General features: G+C 53.0%; 6 protein-coding genes across 6 annotated transcripts; 2 read left to right on the top strand and 4 right to left on the bottom strand.

Moving 5' to 3' along the window:
* Positions 1 to 72: 72 nt before the first annotated feature.
* BO80DRAFT_121177 (uncharacterized protein) lies at positions 73 to 2,072 on the bottom strand. The gene is made up of 2 exons (XM_025713494.1): positions 1,353 to 2,072; positions 73 to 1,280 (listed from the first exon to the last, which is right to left on the bottom strand). The coding sequence occupies exons 1-2, from the start codon at positions 1,752 to 1,754 to the stop codon at positions 300 to 302; spliced, it is 1,383 nt and encodes a 460-aa protein (XP_025574014.1). The 5' UTR covers positions 1,755 to 2,072; the 3' UTR covers positions 73 to 299.
* Positions 2,073 to 3,971: 1,899 nt separating this feature from the next.
* BO80DRAFT_358914 (uncharacterized protein) lies at positions 3,972 to 7,713 on the bottom strand (the record flags this gene model as incomplete). The annotated part of the gene is made up of 2 exons (XM_025715898.1): positions 3,972 to 7,313; positions 7,372 to 7,713. The coding sequence occupies 2 exons, from the start codon at positions 7,711 to 7,713 to the stop codon at positions 3,972 to 3,974; spliced, it is 3,684 nt and encodes a 1,227-aa protein (XP_025574013.1).
* Positions 7,714 to 8,521: 808 nt separating this feature from the next.
* On the top strand, positions 8,522 to 11,460 carry BO80DRAFT_121172 (uncharacterized protein). Its single transcript, XM_025713493.1, has one exon. It carries the CDS (start codon positions 8,722 to 8,724, stop codon positions 11,170 to 11,172), a length of 2,451 nt encoding a protein of 816 aa, XP_025574012.1. The 5' UTR covers positions 8,522 to 8,721; the 3' UTR covers positions 11,173 to 11,460.
* Positions 11,405 to 13,412, bottom strand: BO80DRAFT_426359 (mitochondrial 37S ribosomal protein mS29). The gene is made up of 2 exons (XM_025719748.1): positions 12,679 to 13,412; positions 11,405 to 12,620 (listed from the first exon to the last, which is right to left on the bottom strand). Exons 1-2 carry the CDS (start codon positions 13,310 to 13,312, stop codon positions 11,749 to 11,751), a joined length of 1,506 nt encoding a protein of 501 aa, XP_025574011.1. The 5' UTR covers positions 13,313 to 13,412; the 3' UTR covers positions 11,405 to 11,748.
* Positions 13,413 to 13,585: 173 nt separating this feature from the next.
* On the top strand, positions 13,586 to 14,792 carry BO80DRAFT_409962 (ribosome biogenesis protein RRS1). The gene is made up of 2 exons (XM_025717904.1): positions 13,586 to 13,737; positions 13,825 to 14,792. The coding sequence occupies exons 1-2, from the start codon at positions 13,700 to 13,702 to the stop codon at positions 14,423 to 14,425; spliced, it is 639 nt and encodes a 212-aa protein (XP_025574010.1). The 5' UTR covers positions 13,586 to 13,699; the 3' UTR covers positions 14,426 to 14,792.
* Positions 14,793 to 15,314: 522 nt separating this feature from the next.
* BO80DRAFT_121127 (putative Rho GTPase activator (Bem2)) lies at positions 15,315 to 17,923 on the bottom strand. The gene is made up of 4 exons (XM_025713491.1): positions 17,817 to 17,923; positions 16,329 to 17,719; positions 16,185 to 16,279; positions 15,315 to 16,126 (listed from the first exon to the last, which is right to left on the bottom strand). Exons 2-4 carry the CDS (start codon positions 17,591 to 17,593, stop codon positions 15,474 to 15,476), a joined length of 2,013 nt encoding a protein of 670 aa, XP_025574009.1. The 5' UTR covers positions 17,594 to 17,719; positions 17,817 to 17,923; the 3' UTR covers positions 15,315 to 15,473.
* Between the last annotated feature and the right edge of the window lie 367 nt (positions 17,924 to 18,290).

Raw genomic sequence — 18,290 nt, 5'->3', positions numbered from 1 at the left:
CATCAACAAGGTTGGAACTATCCCGTGGCAGCTGGTGGCGGTACAATTTCTCAAGAGGGACGAAAGAAAGTTAGAACAAAGGAAACGGTATCACGTCATGGTGAAGGATTAACGATCCCAGACCAGCTGGTGAGGTAGACAAGAATCATTGTGCCAGCTATCAAGATAATCAATTGAACCAACTTGCGCTTCGCGATGCAGACAAATAGTGTAGAATAATACCAATGAGATAGCCGCCCAGTCATGCAGTAATCAATCACTGTTGCTCTCCAACAGTCGGCGAATGAATTCCCCCAATTTCACCGAGTTCGCTTGCTGTCGCCCCGACTCGTAGCTGAAGACGGTCGCTTCTGCCCAGCGTTGGCATTGGGAGATTCCGCAGCACGGATCAACGTGCTGAATCGGAGTATAAAAGCCTTTGGGGCTCGATCCACTTCAATTCGGTGTAGGATGGCCTTCAGTCTGCCCACAAATTGGTGAAGGTCTGAAGCTGGCAAATGCTCGAGGGCGTCGAGAATAAACTGTTCCCCCGTCTCCTCAGCAGTTCCTCCAATAAGCCGATGGAACAAATTGCGTTGATCCTCATCCTCCCCGTGGAATGTCGTTCGGCCCCAATCGTTCCCTTCTAACGCATCCTTATTGCGACTGCAGATATCCTCCAGCAGGGTGACCAAGGTTTTGGCAGCCCCCTCCATTCCATGCGGTGCTCGAGTGATGATGTTTTCCCGGACCCGATCAACGTTGCGTTGGATTTCTTTGATTACAGTTTCAATGTCCATGGTGACGGCTGCATTCGGAGCCTGCCCCGTTAGGCAATACCGATCGAAATCTGCCAGTAAGGTTCGCAGTCGGTGGTGCACCTTGTCGAAATAGATCACCGCGCAGGCTCCAATGGGCATCGCCTTGCAGAGGCTAGAATAAACCCCGTCATCATGCACGGCGAGCCGAAACATCGTGGCCTCGAAGTCCCCCTGCACAACACACTGTTCGGGAGTGCGCGACTGTCCTGCGTCATCCAGAAGGTCGAGACGGAAGTCCTCTGGCAGTATAACCGTGCTGAAGGCAGACAAAATGTCCCGGACCATCTCCTGGCGACTCATTCCACCCTCGGCTTCGGAGCGAACATATTGCCATCTCAGCTGGTCTGCAATGATTTCCAGCTTGCCGTCCAAGAGGTGTTCCACCCGCTCAAATTCCGCTAGACGTCCATCGCTCGACAGAGGTATGTCGGAGGGAGGAGATTGTGGGATAAAACAGCCATGAAGCTGATCAAGAAGCCACTTTTGCTGGGGGTCAGTACACCGGAGGAAAAAGGAAAAATTCGAATCAGGTGGGGGCATGAGGCTACTCACAAAGATATGTTGGCAGACCACGCTGGGTCGGGCAGAAAATGTCGAGCAGGTGCACGTATATCCTCCTGACCCGATGTGAACCCGAGGTTGCTCTGTGAGTTGGAAATCAAACCCTGTTGGCGTCGCACAGCAGCTGGCCACATTGAACTGGCTTGTCAGCCCAACAAGAGCCCTGGCCTCAGAGTCAGAATCAAGTTTGGCAAGGTCATAGGTAATCCCTGATTTTCCGCGTATGGAGGATACAACCGAGTCCCCATCAGCATGGCTCTCCTCGCTGTCGCTTTCATGGAGCTCGCTGCTATCGCTGTCATCGGTGGGTGGCTCTCTCGGGGTCTGGGGGCGTGTCATGGGCATATCACCAGTGATGGAAAGGCCGTGGAACTGCCTGGTCGGGGTAGACATGAGCAATCACTCTCAATAAGTTTTACTTTTGGTTCAGGTGGCCCCTGGACAGGATTGGTATTTGTTGGTGTCTGCAACGGCGAGACCGATTTATATAGAGTTTGCTCCGAACCAAGGGTGGAAGCGGGTACTGGGGACCAGCAAATGCTCCAAGCTCGCCGCAATCGCCTCTCTGCCACAGCGATAAGAGACAATGAGGGATTCGACATGATCTACTGTTGAAATTTGACTCATCCCTGAGCCCGGGCAGCGCCGTCAGTGGCCCCTGACTTCGCCGCATAAAGGAATACGGAGCTGTCACTTGGATGTACGCGAGCATACACACGCCACAATGTTATGGGAATCCCCGGTTTTGCGGTGGCATCATCCTTTAACGCCAGCTTGGCGCAGGAGGGCTTGAATCCCCCGCTGTGGATGCAGAGGCGACACAAGATTGTACTGAAAATCGGTGGGAGACTCGGCGTAGCTCCGGTAACAGGAGTCAGGACTGGAGAATCTGGAAATCACAGGACCCCCGGCTGAACCATATCGAGAGCCAGAAGCAATCATGCGCACCCAACTGCACGAATCACAATGTACAGCCAAGTTAATACATCCGAGCAGCCTGTAGTCATAAGCTAGATGTGCCGGATGGTTAATGCACCGCTCCTTGACAACCCGTGCCATCGCAGCAGATACTTGGTCAGCGGCGCAGGCTCTAATGACAGGCGGCAGCCGGTTGCAAAAGGAGACGGGATCGAAACATTGCTTTGACTGTGTGTCGCCGCAAGCTGGGCAGCGTCTTTTCCCACTCCGCCAGCATCTTCTATCCAACACGGAAAATTCCTATGGGGAATTATACTATTGGCCCTTCCTCGGAGGGTGCATCTGGTGGCACTGCATTTCTACGCCAGTCAATGGCCGAAAGAAATTGACCTCTCTCGGCCCTCGTAATACAGCCGGAGGAGACTTATGGGCCGCGGGTACCGATTTGTCAAAGCCACCTAAGGCTCCGTGTAAGGGGACCGGATTTCAGGGTGCGCCGCAATCTATCGTGTACCACACCTGCGGCGATATGAAGTGCGGTTAATGGTTCCATCCATGTGGCACAGGCGGCGCAGCCTCAGCAACTGGGTCATCAGTTACCATGGATTTCATGGTGGGTGATGGCCACCCACGATTCGCTTATAGAGAGTTTGCGGGAAGGGAATAGGCGCCCCCTCCTCTCGACCACACACTCGGAACGCCTATCGCTCTGCGCCCCGAGAGACTCAAGATGGGTAAATCTGCGACACCTGCCGCAGCGCAAGTCTGTGCCACTGGTCCAGAGGCTTCCGTAGCCTTCTCGATGCTGTGTACGCGCATCTCCCACACTATCAACGTGGCACGCAATCATCGACGGCCTTTATGTTGCTGCAGGTCTGACGAGTACCTGCGAGTCCCGGCTCTTATCGTTGTGTCTTCCTTCCGATAACGTAACAACGGCATAAGTGGTGTCTTGAAAGCTCCGGAGTTTTCCATAGTGCCTCATTAAACTGGGTCCTCGTATCTGCGCTCACCGAACTTATCAGCTCAAATGTCCACGAGGAAATATCTTTTTCTCATATAATCTTAGTATAAAATACTTATCGCAGATGACGGGGGGAGAAGATGCTGACTCACGCCCAAGGGGAGCCAAGTGAAATTTGACTGGCTATTTCTTTATGGGCGCTTGACGAAGGATGAGCCTGTTTCATATATGACATGCCAAATAGCTGGCACCAACAAAGGATGAGTTATTCAGCCCATAGCAATTGGGGCTGTATTTGAAAGTTCTGGGCATCCTGGAAGCTCTGATCTTTTGACTGAAGGGAGTCGACCGTGGGTGTTGTGGGGAGCTGAGCTGGGCCCCGTGACCGCTGGCAGTAAGAGCCTCCTTCCTCAAGCCCGATTCTTTCCCCGAATCTACAGCGGGTGTTCGGCGATTTAGCTATTAATAAGGATCTCTTGGAATTTAGCTTACACAACGATTATGGAATAGAAGCCCCCGTCTTCGACGAATTGAACGGGACCACGAGAATGGAATTGACGACAAAATCGAGGAAACAGGAAGAGTGCACAGAGGAAAGGTATAGATATGGTAATGATAATAAGAGCGTGTAGAAGAATTGCCAAATAAAAAAGAGATTCGTTTCATCATGATTGATCTATATGATAGTAATAAGTCCCCAGCCGGGACGAAAGCGGATCCGCATCTACTCAAGGGCGGCTTGATTCAGTATTCTTCCTCGCAGCGTTTCTCTTTTTTGCATTCTCCAATGCTTTCCGGAGCCGCTCCTGGTGCTCAGGGTCTTCGTCGGCCTTCCGTGGTGCAATATTACCTGTAGGGAGATGGGACGCTGATGCAAGCGCGTCGGTAGGGGGCTGTGAAGAACCCGGCCGTTCAATGATAGGAGCCTTGCCCAAAGACTTAAGGAGGTCGTTTATGCCAGTGGCGATCTTTGCCGGGCCGGTCCTGATACTCTCCAGCTTGGACTTCAGATTCGCCTGGATCTTATCATCTTCCTTCCGTTTCTCGTCAGCAAGCCGACGGAAAACGTCAGCGTCAGCGTCCGAGCAACGCGCCTCGGCGACAGAAACGCTGTAATCCGCATCATTGAGCACCGAATCAACGACATCGAAATTGTGCAAGATAGCCTCGGAATCTTGACGCAGAGACTCAACCATATCATAAACCGACTTAAGCAGCTGTTCAACTTCGGACTCGGACAACGCAGACGAACGAATGGTTGCAGCGTCGACCTTGGCCACCTTCGCAGCAACTTCATCAAGGCGGCTCTGGTTTTCTCCCAGACCATGCATAATGGCATCATCGAAGGAGTCCATCAGTCGATTGGCCCTCTCATCCCGTTCCCTGGCCGCTTCAAGGATGTTTCGCTTCTCCATTTGATCGAATTCTTTATCCACTCGTTTAAGGGCTAGCGAGTCGCCCATGAAAACAAGAGGCCGTCTTTCAGCCTTCTTCCGCCGGCGTTCACGATCCAGAGCAATTTCCAGACATTTCTGGTAGCGTACCTCGAGCTTACGATAAATCTCATTCGCCGTTTTCATCGTCTGCGACAAATTGTATTTGTCAGTGATCGGCTTCTTGACCCGGCCATTTTCCTGATCGAGCTGAGCAAGCGCAGATTCATAGATCGCCTGAAGAGCGGTTACTTCTTCTTTCAAGCGCCGATCTAAGGGCTCGAAAACGTTGGACACAAATTCTTCCAGCTCCTGTCTTTCTTCCTCTAGCTGGGCGCGAGCCTCCTTCTGACGGAACTCCTCCTCCAGCACGTTAATATCGGCATAGCCGATCTCCTTCCCGTTGAAGAGTGCATCGATGCGCTTTTCTGACTCCTCCTGACGTTGAATCCGCTCCTTGTCCAGTTTCTCTCTGCGAGATTTACTCGTAACCTCCCAAGATTTCACCGCCTCGCGGATATAAGCGAAGTCAGTCGAGAAACTTTCCAGTTTCTTTCTAGTGCTCGTGTTCCAAGAACTCTCTGCTTGCTTAGCTAATGGCGACAACACCATTGAGCGCAGCTCGTCGACTGGACTAGCTTGTTTCCCCTGCCGGAGGGAAGCCGGTAGTGGTGGAGGAGAGGACGTTTTTCGGGGTGCTCTCTTGCGGTAGGCAATGCTTTTCTCCCTAATAAGTCCAATAAACGTCTCATCATGTTCGTTTTGACTCGAAGGTACCACGGAACTTGATCTCTCCTGGGGTATTGAGGCTGGAGCATTTGACATCACCCGTCCACTCTCTGCCGACGCCTGCCGCAGAGCTGAATAGGCCTGGTAGGCGGGCTGGTCGAACACCAGTTCGTCGGAGCCTCGCTGGGGCCCTTCGGTGTAGCGGAACGGGGTGTAAATAGGCTGTGGGGGATTAGTGGTCAAAGGAGGTAGAGTATGTTCACGTTCCGAATCATTCAGCATGGAGGGCGGCTCCGAGGTGGATCGTGAAGCCGATCTTCGCAGACTGGTTGCACTAGGCGTCTGTGTTGTAGGAAGAATCGGGCGCCCTCCGGGGCTGTAGCTTCCATCTCCCGAGTCACCATGGTCATTGGTTGAGATAAAATAGTCATCATCGGTTTCGACGGGTATCAGCCCAGTTTCCACAGGAGGGTTGTTGTCATCAGGCTTATTGGACGGCTCCTGCAGAGAAGGCGTTGGTTGTCGCGAACCCCCTACGACATCTTCCACAGGTGTCGAGTCAGGCTCAACATTGAATAGGATCTCTCGTAGTTTTGTCTCTTTTGCCATGAAAGTCGTGAAAATACTAAAACGCTCTGCATCGGAATCGGCCACCGCCTCTTTTCGCAACATTGCAACGTAACGTTCCAGCGAGGATTTGGACCAAGGATCAAGATCATCGTACGGGTCAACTGATACAAAGGCGGGGAGAATTGTCCGTTTTTCTGTATTAACCTTAGTGGTGGCGGTATCTGCCTCTACCGAGGCTGACCCCGACTGAATTTCTTTGCGAGGGAGCGTGAGTTCCTGTCTTGGCTTGGGGGTTTCAATGGGACTAGGCTTCTGCGATGTTCCAGCTCGGGACTCTAAACTTTGAGGATGTTGCCCAATGGAGGGTTGCGAGGTGATAGGCCGATTCCAAGCTTCGATGATGCCGTCAATGCTCTCAGGTGGTTCCGAAGTGGAGATATGGCTATGAACAGACCCAGCACTTTCCATTGTGGTTGGAGGGGGTAAATTCTGATCATCTTGCGCCATGCTTGAACTACCTAAAGGGCCTTCAACCTGACTCTGCTCGCCAACATGGGTGAGAGGACCTGTAGGCGTGGTAGAGCTAATGGACGTTTCTTGCCTAGTTGGCTTAGCTGGAGTTGTTGGCTGGCTCGAAGAAACCCCGGACGGCGAGTTCAAAGAGGGTGACGCTTGGCGGTTGGGACCAAAAGTTCCCATATCATCGACGTTCCCTGGAGTAGGCGACAAGTGCTCCCAGTCGGAAGGACCACCAGAGCCCAGAATGGAAGCACTAGTCGGTGCAGTGATGGGGCTGGTCTTGGGAGGCACCGGTGGAGGAGCAGTTGGTAACACTCCATACTCCGTGCTAATAGTCGCTACCACAGGAACCTGCTCCTGGTAAGGCAAATGGGCGGTCTGCTGGGGACCTGGGCTCTGCGAAATGCCCCAGCCGGGTGCAATGGGCCCTGCATTTGTTGGGTTGCTTGGCAAGGTCGCCGACTGCTGAATCGGGGAACCATGATACTGAGTGAGAGGGACGCTGGAATAGGGGGGCGGTAGTTGCTGCGGTGGTGGCTGCTGCTGCTGCTGCTGCTGCTGCTGCTGCCATGAGTTGCTCTGCTGTGAACTTGAGCTCTGATAGTCCGAGGGAATAGGAGGTGGCGGCGGGGGTTGCGACGGCAAAGAATTGACAGGCTGTTGGGATGCATATGGAGCGTTTGTTGACCACTGCTGATAGGGGTCTACCGCAGGCTGGGTCGCCAAACCCTGGCTAGCTGGTAAATGCTGAGTGGGATCCAAGGGGCTCACGAGTGGAGACTGCGCCTGCGGTGGTTGTGTCGTACTCGGGGGTCGAGGCTAATTGTTTCTGTCTGTCAGGACATTGCGACCCCTCAGGGATAGGGTCAGCACTCACGGGCAGTGGTGGGGGTGACTGCGCATGAAGTTGGTGCCTGTTATACTTGACTCCCCATTGCGTAGTATCGGCGCCCGCAGCGCCAGGAACTGGGGATATGCTTGTACCGACACTAATAGCCGGCGAGGGACTGGAGATCTGGCCATAGATATTGGGGTCGTATGGCGACGATGTTGGACGGGGAGGGCGAGGCGGAGGAGGCGGAGAGGAAGCTCGCCATGACGGTTGCGGAGGATGCTGCGAAGACTGCGACTGTTGCGCTGGTCGCTGCGTCTTGGACGGCAGACGCCACTCGGGCTGCGAAGGAGCCGACCCTTGTTGACCAGAATGCGACCCGTACATCGTCGGAAATTTGTTCAGGATGCGACAGTTGTTACTAGAGGATAGAGGACAGAGGATCCTCTGTCCAGCGCGGGGGGAATGTAGGTGAAAAGGCGCCGCGACGTCAGGAGTCAGGGGCAGAAGACACGAGGCAGACTGGATCGGCTGACCGGATCAAGGTCACCGACTCGATTGCACCGCAGCAGTTCGCAGGGTTCACTTGGATCTCACCTCTCGCTGCTGAGGATCGGGAGCAACCGAGCAGTAAGGCTGTGCCGAGTCGCTAAATTTATCCATGGGCGCATCGCCATCGACGACGCCATCGCCCGCACTTCCCCACTTGCACCCATCCACACTTCATCCACACTTCATCCACCCTTCCAACTCTTCACTCTCCACCTGCGCCTCTACACCTTACACTCGACACACCATACGGGGACCTGGCTCAGATGCCGACGATGGGGACGGAATGTCTCATAGTCACTCACCGTAGAGTATGGCCGACCGACATACGCTGATGGCCCCCACCGACCATAGATGCGGGGCGGAAACTGTAAGGATAGCATCAATATCTTACCCCCGAGGACCAGCCTCAGTGCCGAGTCAACTGTGGCTCGCGGCTTGTACATAGTACGACAATAGCAATGGGGTGTACACTAGTCCTCTGGCACCGTTTTCCGTGCAAAAGTAACGGCATTCACAAAGAACTGACATGTCCTAGGAGCCACTCTTTGTCTGGAGTCTTCGCCACGAGGTACTCTTGTTTCAGAGGTTTCAAAGAAGCTCGGTTTCTGGGACATAATCTGCTAGTCTTTGTCTGTCCTATTGCTTCACTGCCCAGTATTTCTGGTTTAAGTTCTCCGGGGAGAGGTGTTTATGAAAGAAAATCAGTCCCATATAATCGATGGAATCACTCCATATGCTCTGGTTTTGCGAAATAATACCCAGACTCAGTTGGCATTTGCTTCACGGCACTTAAAAAACGTCAGAGGGAGTATCTTTTAACAGGGCTGCAGCTTGCAAACGATCATGGCCAATAAGTTACCAAAGAGTCGCTACAATACCCCTCCAGCCCATCAAGCGGTTGCGCCGCCCCCCTTCCCTCCGAGACCCGATCTCTATGACGAGGTAGAATGGGCACCGCATCTGAGCAAAGATGATGCTAAGATTGCGCGTCGATTCTGGTCCCTTCCAGACTCGTTTCTTGGGGAGAGCTTGGGAGAACAGCCTCGTTTCCTCAGACCAACTAACGACGAGGAAGCACATGCACAACCAATGCATGCTCTTGCCAGAAACGTCTACAACCACCTGATGCAAGAGTACCTTGTGCCACTTGGACCCGGAAATTGGGAGCAGAGATGGGTAGATTCTGGACTGAACGCTCAAGCCTGGTCATTCGACGACATCTTCACGGGCCAAGGCTTCGATCTTGGGGACATTACGGAGGACCCTGATCGCGTAGCCGGACAGCTCATTTCGGGTATGAAAGCTCAGCAGCTGAGAGATACGCTCGAGAAACGGAACCTCTCCAATGCAGGCACAGTAGCCCAGTTGCGTCAGCGTCTCCGGGATGATAAACGCAGAAAGCATCGAAGATACCACGTCCTACCACGGAGTGACCTGACCCACTGGGGAATTGAAAGAGACGATACCGCCAAGTACGCTATCGAGATCACGGATGAGAGTGCAATCGGGCCCCTTGACATGTACACTTGCGCTATCCTTGTCAGCCCGTATAATCCGACCTATTGGCTGAGTCGGGCCTATTGCCACTATCAACAAGCCTTCTTTGACCTTGCTGTCGGAGATGCTTACCGAGCGCAACTACTTTGTGAGGTGTTGGTGAACCCTTCACTCCGGACTCGTCAACCTGGACTCTATACTCGGACGTGGCACGCTCTGGAGCAGCATATCAGAGCTCAGGAGAGAGATCCCACCACAGGGAATCCATATCCTGAACTCGAGTGGTTGCGCCAATCTAATGGGGTCAATTATTTTGTACCTACTATCCGAAAGGCAATCCAGAATGTCATCAGCCTCAGTCTCGCGGCGCTCCAATGCTGGGAGGACTATTACATAAAGGAAAACGAACTCTCGCACCAAATGATCATGATAGACCGGGATCTGGCACCATTCCAAGACCGTTCAGAAGTGATGAGGCCTACTGTTCGTACCCTCACCGCCGCGAAAATGACGCCCGATTACTTTTTCTACGAGAAAAGAGCCGGCAACGCTTTTGGTGATAGGAGGTACCCATATGATGCAAATGATAAAGATCGTTCTGCGGACGAATTTGTGGACAAGGCGACGGAGATTCTGATCGACCAGAATCCCAGTCTCCCTTGGAAAAAGTGCAAGGTCCACGTCAACCACGGAGTTAACAACGACACACAGTTAAGTATCGTTGCCACCGAAGACATTGAGGCCGGGGAGATCATCTTCGTCGAGATCCCTCCGATCAGAGGCCATCTCAATCTGCGCAAGCTGCCGAGGGGCCCAATTGTTCAGCCACTATTACGGTGTGACAACTGCCAAAAACACCTCTCCGCCCGACACCAGGAGAACTACAGCAATGAGGTCCAGCAAGGTAATATCCGCGAGGCGTGCAGATGCATTTCAAAACAAGTCCCCATCGCATTCTGCCCTGCACCAAACCAAGAGGGTGAAACCTGCGCCGCGGATGCCCGAGCCCGATATCACTTTCAAGCATGCGGAAAGGACTGGGAATGGCTTCACAACGCCATGCGGCCAATGACCAGTATTCTGAGGGGCTACGACCGAGAATATTACACACATACAAACGAGGCCCACACCACATTACTGAGCCTTCTCCTCCGCGAGGTCTTCGACATCACACTCCAGAGACGCAAACGCGACCCCCACCTCATGGCGCATGAAATCGACGAGCTTCTCGTCCTCGAAGGCCCCAACAACTGGCAAACGCAAAACTTCCCCTTCACCTTAGCCGGCAACGTGCAAGTCCCATTTGACATCCTCATGCAACTCGGCGTCGACATCTTCCAGGACCTCACATTCGACACCTGGGTCATCCAACTCATCCTGAGAAAGCTCACCGCGCACATCGTCCCCTGGGATCTAGACCTGCGCAAACCTACCAAGATAATCAACCAAAAGAAGATCCTCGCCGGCAAGGCCCAGCTGACAATGCCAGAACGGGACTTAGCAGCTCTCGACCCCACCTTCCACGCCCTATATCTATACCCGGGCTTCAGTCTCTTCAATCATGCCTGTCCTCCCAACAACAACGCAACGTGGGGCTATGACCCTGAGGTCCTCAATCGCCTCCTCGTGTGGTCACTCAGACCCATCGAGAAAGATGAAGAAATCCGCATCTCCTATTTCCATCCGGATGATCACGAGGTCTCCGCTGTTACTTTGCAGCGAGTGCTCGGGCGGCCTTGTAATTGCGGAGGGCCACATATGAATCAAAGACAGCCTAAGGCGGCAGCTGGGGGATGAGAGACACGCTGTTGATGTGGTTTGCAAGATTGTCGTGACTGCTAGCTAGTATTGACGTGTGCTTTTTCTTCGTTGATCTTGTTCTACTGATATAGTGGTTTTTTGGTGTTTCTTGTGGCGGTGGGTTTTAATAGATGTTTTACTTATATATGTGCTTGTGGGCTTTCGTGACTGGAAAGTATATTTTAGATGTTGTGACTTATATTTTACTTTCTATTTCCCGAATTCCAGTTGTATCCTCGATAAAGTTCTTTTCAACAATGCACGCACTACTCGCTTAGTAGAAGTTTACTGGAAATATACTAGCCTGAGTGCCGCGAAGAATGGCCAACAGCGATATACAAAAAGAGAAGCCGGAAAAATAGATTTCGAATTCCATTATATGCATACAGACACGCGCAAGAAGCCCAAAGATAAGGTAAAGTACAGAGATTCTCGAACCCATCCAATGGCACAGCAGGATGGGAAGTAAAAGAAACATTGAAGAGGGGGAAGACAACGACGTAAGACAAGATGATGATCTCTACAGAGCATGACGGGGAGGAAGAAGAACAAGAACAAGAAGAAGAGGATTGTCTAAGCAATTACTCTTAGTCGTCTTCCGAGCTTTTCGAGCTCTCCGATCACACCGCCTCCAGCCAGAGTCCACTTCTCGCCAACCCATGCGTCGGTGACGGTTTCGCGAAGGAGACCGCTGCGGGCAAAGTATTCCATGAAGCCTCGGGCTTCTTCCCGGGTGATACCGCTAAGAGTCTGGAGTTCGAGAGCGCCTTCCTTGGGGGCGGTGGACTTGGAGGCGTCGAAAACGGCCAGGACACGCTTGTCCGCGTTGAGGTACGGATCAGGCTGGGGGTACTCCGGAGAGGAGGGATTCACGCCAGCCTGGCGAGCGGCCAGTTGTTTGAGAGCAACGGTAAGGCCGTAGACAGCAGGGCTGTTGGAAGCGGAGGTGGCATACAGGATAAGACCACCGTTGGGGAGAGTGGGCTTGTTGGCATTCGGCTTCAGTAGGGAGAGGAAGTGCCGGACAAACACGAGGTCGTGGGCATGGATGGGCGTGCAGTTGATGCTGTTGTACTTGGACTCCTTCATCCAGTGAGCCAGGTTATCCATGGTAACCAGGACGGGAGGACGAGGCTTGAAGGTCTTCTCGAAACCAGGAGCCGGGGCCGTCGCAGTGAGTTCAGTCCACAAGGCCTGGAAGACGTTCCAGGCAGCGGCAGGGTCCTGGATACCGAGCTTGGCAAGAGCCTCCAGAGTCATGCCGGGCTTGACGGCCGACTTGAGGGCAGGGTGAGCCTGGGAGACGCTCAACGAGGACAGAACCTTCTGGTTGGCGGTGACCGTGCGAGAAAGGAGAGCGGCGGTGGCATCGTTTTGGACATAGACGTTCGGGTTCTCATCGGAGAGCGGGGCGTAGGCGGTGTTGGCAATGACGAGATCCTGGGCTGATGGCTTCGTCAGTATCTCCATGTACGTATTAACATGCACTCGCGACGAACTCACCTTCAGGAACCGTGATAACAACCCAGTTCTTGGTGAAAGCCATCGACATGGCCTGCAGCAGGTGGACAGTCTTGCCGGAGCCCTTCACACCAGTAACGATCTTTCTAACGACCTTTCCCTTGTTCTCACCCTCACTGGAGATGCCATCGATAAGTCTTCCCAGCTCGAGTGTCTCCCGTCTCACCACAGTACCCGGCCGACGGAATATGGACCAGCCTTGCTTGGGCTTGAAGGCCTGGACTGCCCTCAATTGATCGAGCATCGGCACCGGAAGACCGAGGATCGATCCGCGAAGGCGCGCATCCACCATGTTCTCCGCAGAGAGGTCCTGCATACCCTCGATCTCAAGGGCGTTGGGGTTGCTGAGAACAATGCGTTTCTTGAGTGCTTTGCGTTCTCCGACAGCAGGAGGACGCGTCCTCTCAACAGGCTTCTTCTTCTTCATCTTGGCGGATTTAGCCTGGCGGAACTTGGCCACGGGGGCATCGCCCTTCTTCTTCTTGACCGGCGACGAGAAAAGCGCGGTTGACGTGTGAAATGCGGCTACTCGCTGTGCTGTTAATGTCGGCGGGAGGATGGCTCGAGGCGCGGGAGGAAGCCGGGTAAGGCAGCTCCAACAGAAGGAGGAAACCATCGTGCTGCGGCACACTGGCACCGTGGCCAGTGTTCTAACGGTCAATGGGGGTTGCGGCGGGGATGGGGGAGCGGAGGTTGCGCGGAAAGGTCGCCCAAAGACATGGAATGGATTGAAATTCGGAGCACATTTTGGAGCCTCGACGCAGATTGCGTCCCTTGCCCAGTCGGGGCTAGCGCCAGTGCCGCCGAAGCGGCAGGCGGTGTAGCCGGCGTAAAAGCAGCGGGGAGATTTTATCTCCCGAACTTTTTTTTTTCCTTTACCCGATCGGTCAATCCATTCGTTTCCTTTGCGCCCAGTTCTCCATCTCGCATCGGAGTCTCTGTGCGATCCCTTCAGTCTCGTCATTCAAGTGCCTTATCGCCGTCCGTGCGATTACAGTCGAAAATGGCGGCTACTGACTCCAAGACCAAGCAGGACAGACTGTACGTCAATGCATTCCTCCCCGGTTGAGATCTATATAGACACATGACCCATTGGAGCACATATACTGACCGTGGAGGATGAAACAGGCCCGTGACTGTCTCCAAGCCCACCCCCTACACATTTGATCTCGGCCACCTGCTTGCGAATGATCCCAACCCGCTTGAGATTTCCCGCTCGGAACCGTTGGACGCTTCTCTCAAGGCCGCAGCCCGGGATGGCACTCAGTCTCTCCTCAACCAGCTTCTGACCACCTGCCCGATCAGCTCCTCCCAACAGGGTGTCCTCCTGTCCCTTCCGTCCCCGGCCACCGTGCTCCCGCGTCACAAGCCTCTGCCGACGCCCAAGCCACCGACCAAGTGGGAGCTGTTCGCCCGCAAGAAGGGTATTGGCAAATACAGCAGCAAGCCTGGTGCCGCATTGGCCGACAAGGAGCGTCGCAAGAAGTTGGTTTACGATGAAGAGAAGGGCGAGTGGGTGCCTCGCTGGGGCTACAAGGGCAAGAACAAGTCGGATGATGATTGGTTGGTTGAGGTGAACGAGAAGGATTGGAAGAAGGAGGAGGATGCGGCAGCCAAGGGAAGCTCGATTCGTGGAATATCGCGTGCCGAACGCAAGGACAGGATACGCCGGAACGAGCGGAAAATGAGATCCAATGAGCGCAAGTCTCGGAAGTCCGGTGGTGGTTAAAGGGTAACTATCGTGTTGTGTGTGTGTGTCTGATAACGATTCGACAAGTCGAGGCTGCACCTGTTTTTCAATCTTGCCTCGTTTTCGTTCTTTCACTGGGGCTTATCAAGGCGTTTGGTTTGGAGTCGCTGGTCTTGGATGTCAACGCTGCCCGATTGGACCTTTGTCTCCCGGGCTCAAAAAGCAATATCACATATTACTACCCCTTTACTTTTCTTCCTTCTTTATTTGTTCCCTTTCCCTGAGATCCACAACTGGGGCTTGGGTTCTGAGCTCGCATGTACTAGTGCACTTTATCTTGTAGATACGCCTCTTACGTCTTCTGTACTTGAAGCACAAATAGATCATCGTTCTTTCGATATCAAAGTTTCGATTTGATGCATGGCAAGTCGTTGGTCTATCTTACAGCTATGTACCAGAGTACATCAGAAAGTCTAGGATCGTACAAAGCAAAGGCAAAAGAAAGCATGGGTTGCCGAATTCGGACAGAAATGCGCCGTAACAGCTCAGGAGGGGGAATCAATAAGGTGAACCGGTGGGAAACGAGATAGGAGAATACATGCATACAATGATTCCAAAGAGGCTGTGAAGGAAATAGATCGCCAAGGTTGCCATAAATGGGAGGTGAAATTGAGAAAGCACGGAGAGAAAAAGGAAGAGAAAGGTTTGTACAACAAAGTAGAAACATCATGTCGAGATCAAAATCAACCGACTCCAAGGCGCCAGGCATGCAGTCTGAGAAGGGCCCAATATAGCTGAAAGTCGTCGCGAAACTAAAATTGATGGAGGCATGAAAAAATCGAAAGTTGGGAAATCATGTATGTGCCAACGTCTAGAGCAAGGTATTGAGAATTGGCCAGTGATCCGAATGTCAATAAAAAGGTATAATTTCAGTCGTTATGCTTGGCCTGCGGATCCAGTCCCAGACCTCACACATGATGAAATGGGAATTTTGACATGGGGGCCAGCCTAGTCGGGCAAGGAAACGGATATCGGTGAAGATCAGCGCAGTGGAAGCTCGCCACCCGAACCTCGAGCGTCGTACCAGCTATATCTGGATGGGTGAAAGTGGGGGCCCGAGTTCAGGGAGCTGCGAAATGCTCCTCGCATGTGAGGTCTCGATGTTCTTGGGTCTTTGTTTGCGGCCTTTCGGCGATGCCGGACGCGGTGGCTCTTCTTCAGTTGCAGGTTGGCTGCTACCGGATGATACAGCTCTTTCGTCGCTATGTGGATACTGATGATAATCATGAACCGCCTCGTGATTCGTTGGGGCTGCATTTTCCTTTTCATCCATTTCCTTTTCGATTTGTAGGTATTCCTTCTCCGTCCAGCAGCCTTGCCAGCAATTTTTCCAGTCGCAGACGAGGAAATGGAAGCAGAACGCATCGATTTTCATACAAGGCTGGAAGCAAATGCAAAGATTGCGGTAGTCCATCTTGTTCTGGTCGACATAGGAATGTAGAAGGTTTAGATGACAGGTGATGGCGAAGAGAAGGTAATAGTTGTAAGGTGGCAGCTTGGAAAGTTCGTCTTTGAGCATTTGTGGTGCAGTCGTCGCACCCTCGCATTTTTCAGCGATCATGGCTTGCGTCTCCTTGGGGAAGAGCTCATCCGGTAATTCACGGAGCCATGCCTTGAACATGGAGCCGATGGTGTTGATATCGTAGAGGTCTGGCTCGTCAAAAAGGTTGATGTCCAGTTCTGAGTGATTTATGTTAGACACGAAACCTCCGAGTAAGCGTTGATGGAAGCAACCTACCCGTATCAAATCGTCTTTGCCAATGCTTTACTTCCTTCCCACTGCCCGGGACTCGGTATAATCCCTCTTCCTCACATCCTTTGAAATTGAGATAGCTGGCGTAACGTTAGCAACCGGGTCAAACACGTTGGCGATGTTCCTTACTCAACGCAGCGATACGGTAGAGCAGGCATCCAAAACTCAGTTTTGTCTCTACAGTCCTCCAGTCGTTTGGCGATGCGAGTCCGCCTAGCCTGTTGTATCAGTGGGAGATTGATCACCGAGCAGACGTAGTTGTCGTCGTTCACGAGCTCCCGCTCGTTCGTGCTCCCGCTTCTGGTGATCTTGCCGAAGAACCCTTTCCCTGCCTTGCCAATCCGATCAGCAGCACCACTCGAGGATTGTTTGAGGTTGTTGAACAGCGCCGCTGAAGCGCCTGACACCTGGCTCAGCGAGGCGGACGGAACCATTGATGCGCCGTAGTATTTGTCTTTACGCAAATGGCTATTGTGATGGTATTCGGCGGGGCGGTCGGCGGTATAGCTGCGAGCCGTCGGATTCCCGGCTGTCTTGATTCCACGCTCATGACGTGGAGCTGTCTTTGGGGGTTCTTGAACCTCCCGCCTGGTATTTTCTTCAAGCCTCATAAGGCTAGTGGATGGGCGGCGGTTTGCAATTCTGTTCATAGAGGAGTCGTCGAGCCGGATCGAGCGGGAGCGAGAGAGAAGATTGGCAAAGCGCGGTTTGTTCTTCTTGGCTAGGTTGAAGGCCTCCGACTCCGTACCCACTTTCCTCACCTCTGACGGTTGTGGACACCTCCCCTCAGTACGGTCACCACCTATGGACGGACTCGTCAGAGCATTGCACTGACTGGTGGTTGGACGCAAATACTCACGGTTCTCTTCTTGGGCTGCGCGTTCAATAGCACCTGGTAGGTCAGGGGTTGATTCGTATAATTTGGTTGAGATTTGCGTTTTGCGGTCCCGAGAGCTGCCACGGCTCTTGGGCTTTTCGCCCGAATTTCCTGAGCTATCGGACCGTTGAGCTCTGTGTGAAGACTTGGGCGCTTTGAGGTTGGCGAAGAAAGAGCGCGATTGGTCACGCGTATGCTTAGGGGTGTCCTTGGGAGAAGGGGGGTACTGGGGAATGGCCGTGATGCCCGGAGTAGCTGGTTCTGCAGAGGCAATGCCGGGAGAGGCTGGTAACGTAGGACTATTCGACTTGCTGGTTGAATCTTGTGTGACGGGTCTGATTGTGGCCCCTTTGAAGAATGGCGAACTCGATGCTGACTTGGGGGAACGGGGTGTCAGGGGACTTGGCCCCTCGGAGCTTTGGGCACCGGGCGTCAGTGGAGACGAGATCTTCGCATCCGCCTGCAGTGTGGAAGTGCTTAGATCTAAATTGGGAACAGTGGACTGTCTCGACGGCATCTTAGGTGTCAATCGCGGGTCAGCAGCTGACCCTGAATGGCTGGCCCGGGAAATCGGTCTGGACTGAGGGAAATAAATAGTACGTCCAGGATCGGCTGCGACACCCAGTGGACGATAAAAAGGGATCTAGTGGCAGAAACAGGTTAGCAGCCATAAAGACTCCAAATTGTACTAAATTTGGATCTGATTCGGCCGGCGGCAAGCTCCTGATTCTAGAACTTACTCCTTTTCAGATTGAGTGCCACGATAATCCGGACTCTGGGGGCATAAATATCCTGACACTCCCTCGGCAGAAGACGTTGAAATTCCCGATATTTGTCAAGACTCGTTGGGATGGTAATGAGGAAATGATTGGAACCGGACCAGCCTTAGCCAATATTTCCGAATATGTCGGGCTTGCTGGGCACAGTTGACGCGAAATGTTGCGGTTCTGGGAGGATAGATCGGAGCGGTTAATTCTGTAAAGTCGCATAGTGGTCAGCAAGATAGCAAATGAAGACGCGTTGTTTGGACGACAACGATAACAGAGACAGCGCACTAATACACGACCATGATCAAAAGTAGGGATCTGTCGAAGAAAGTTGCAACTCAAGGAGGAGCCACAAATCGCCAACCCCCTAGAACGAACAACAACACCAGGGCGAATGAGCGGTCTCGGCGAGAAAAAAAGAAAAGGAAGAATTGATTGGAGATCCTG

The sequence above is a fragment of the Aspergillus ibericus genome, assembly GCF_003184845.1.
Source record: "Aspergillus ibericus CBS 121593 unplaced genomic scaffold BO80scaffold_27, whole genome shotgun sequence".
NCBI classification, from domain to species: domain Eukaryota; kingdom Fungi; phylum Ascomycota; class Eurotiomycetes; order Eurotiales; family Aspergillaceae; genus Aspergillus; species Aspergillus ibericus.
Note: the sequence above shows the minus strand (reverse complement) of the source record. Positions and strands in the feature narration are given on the sequence as shown.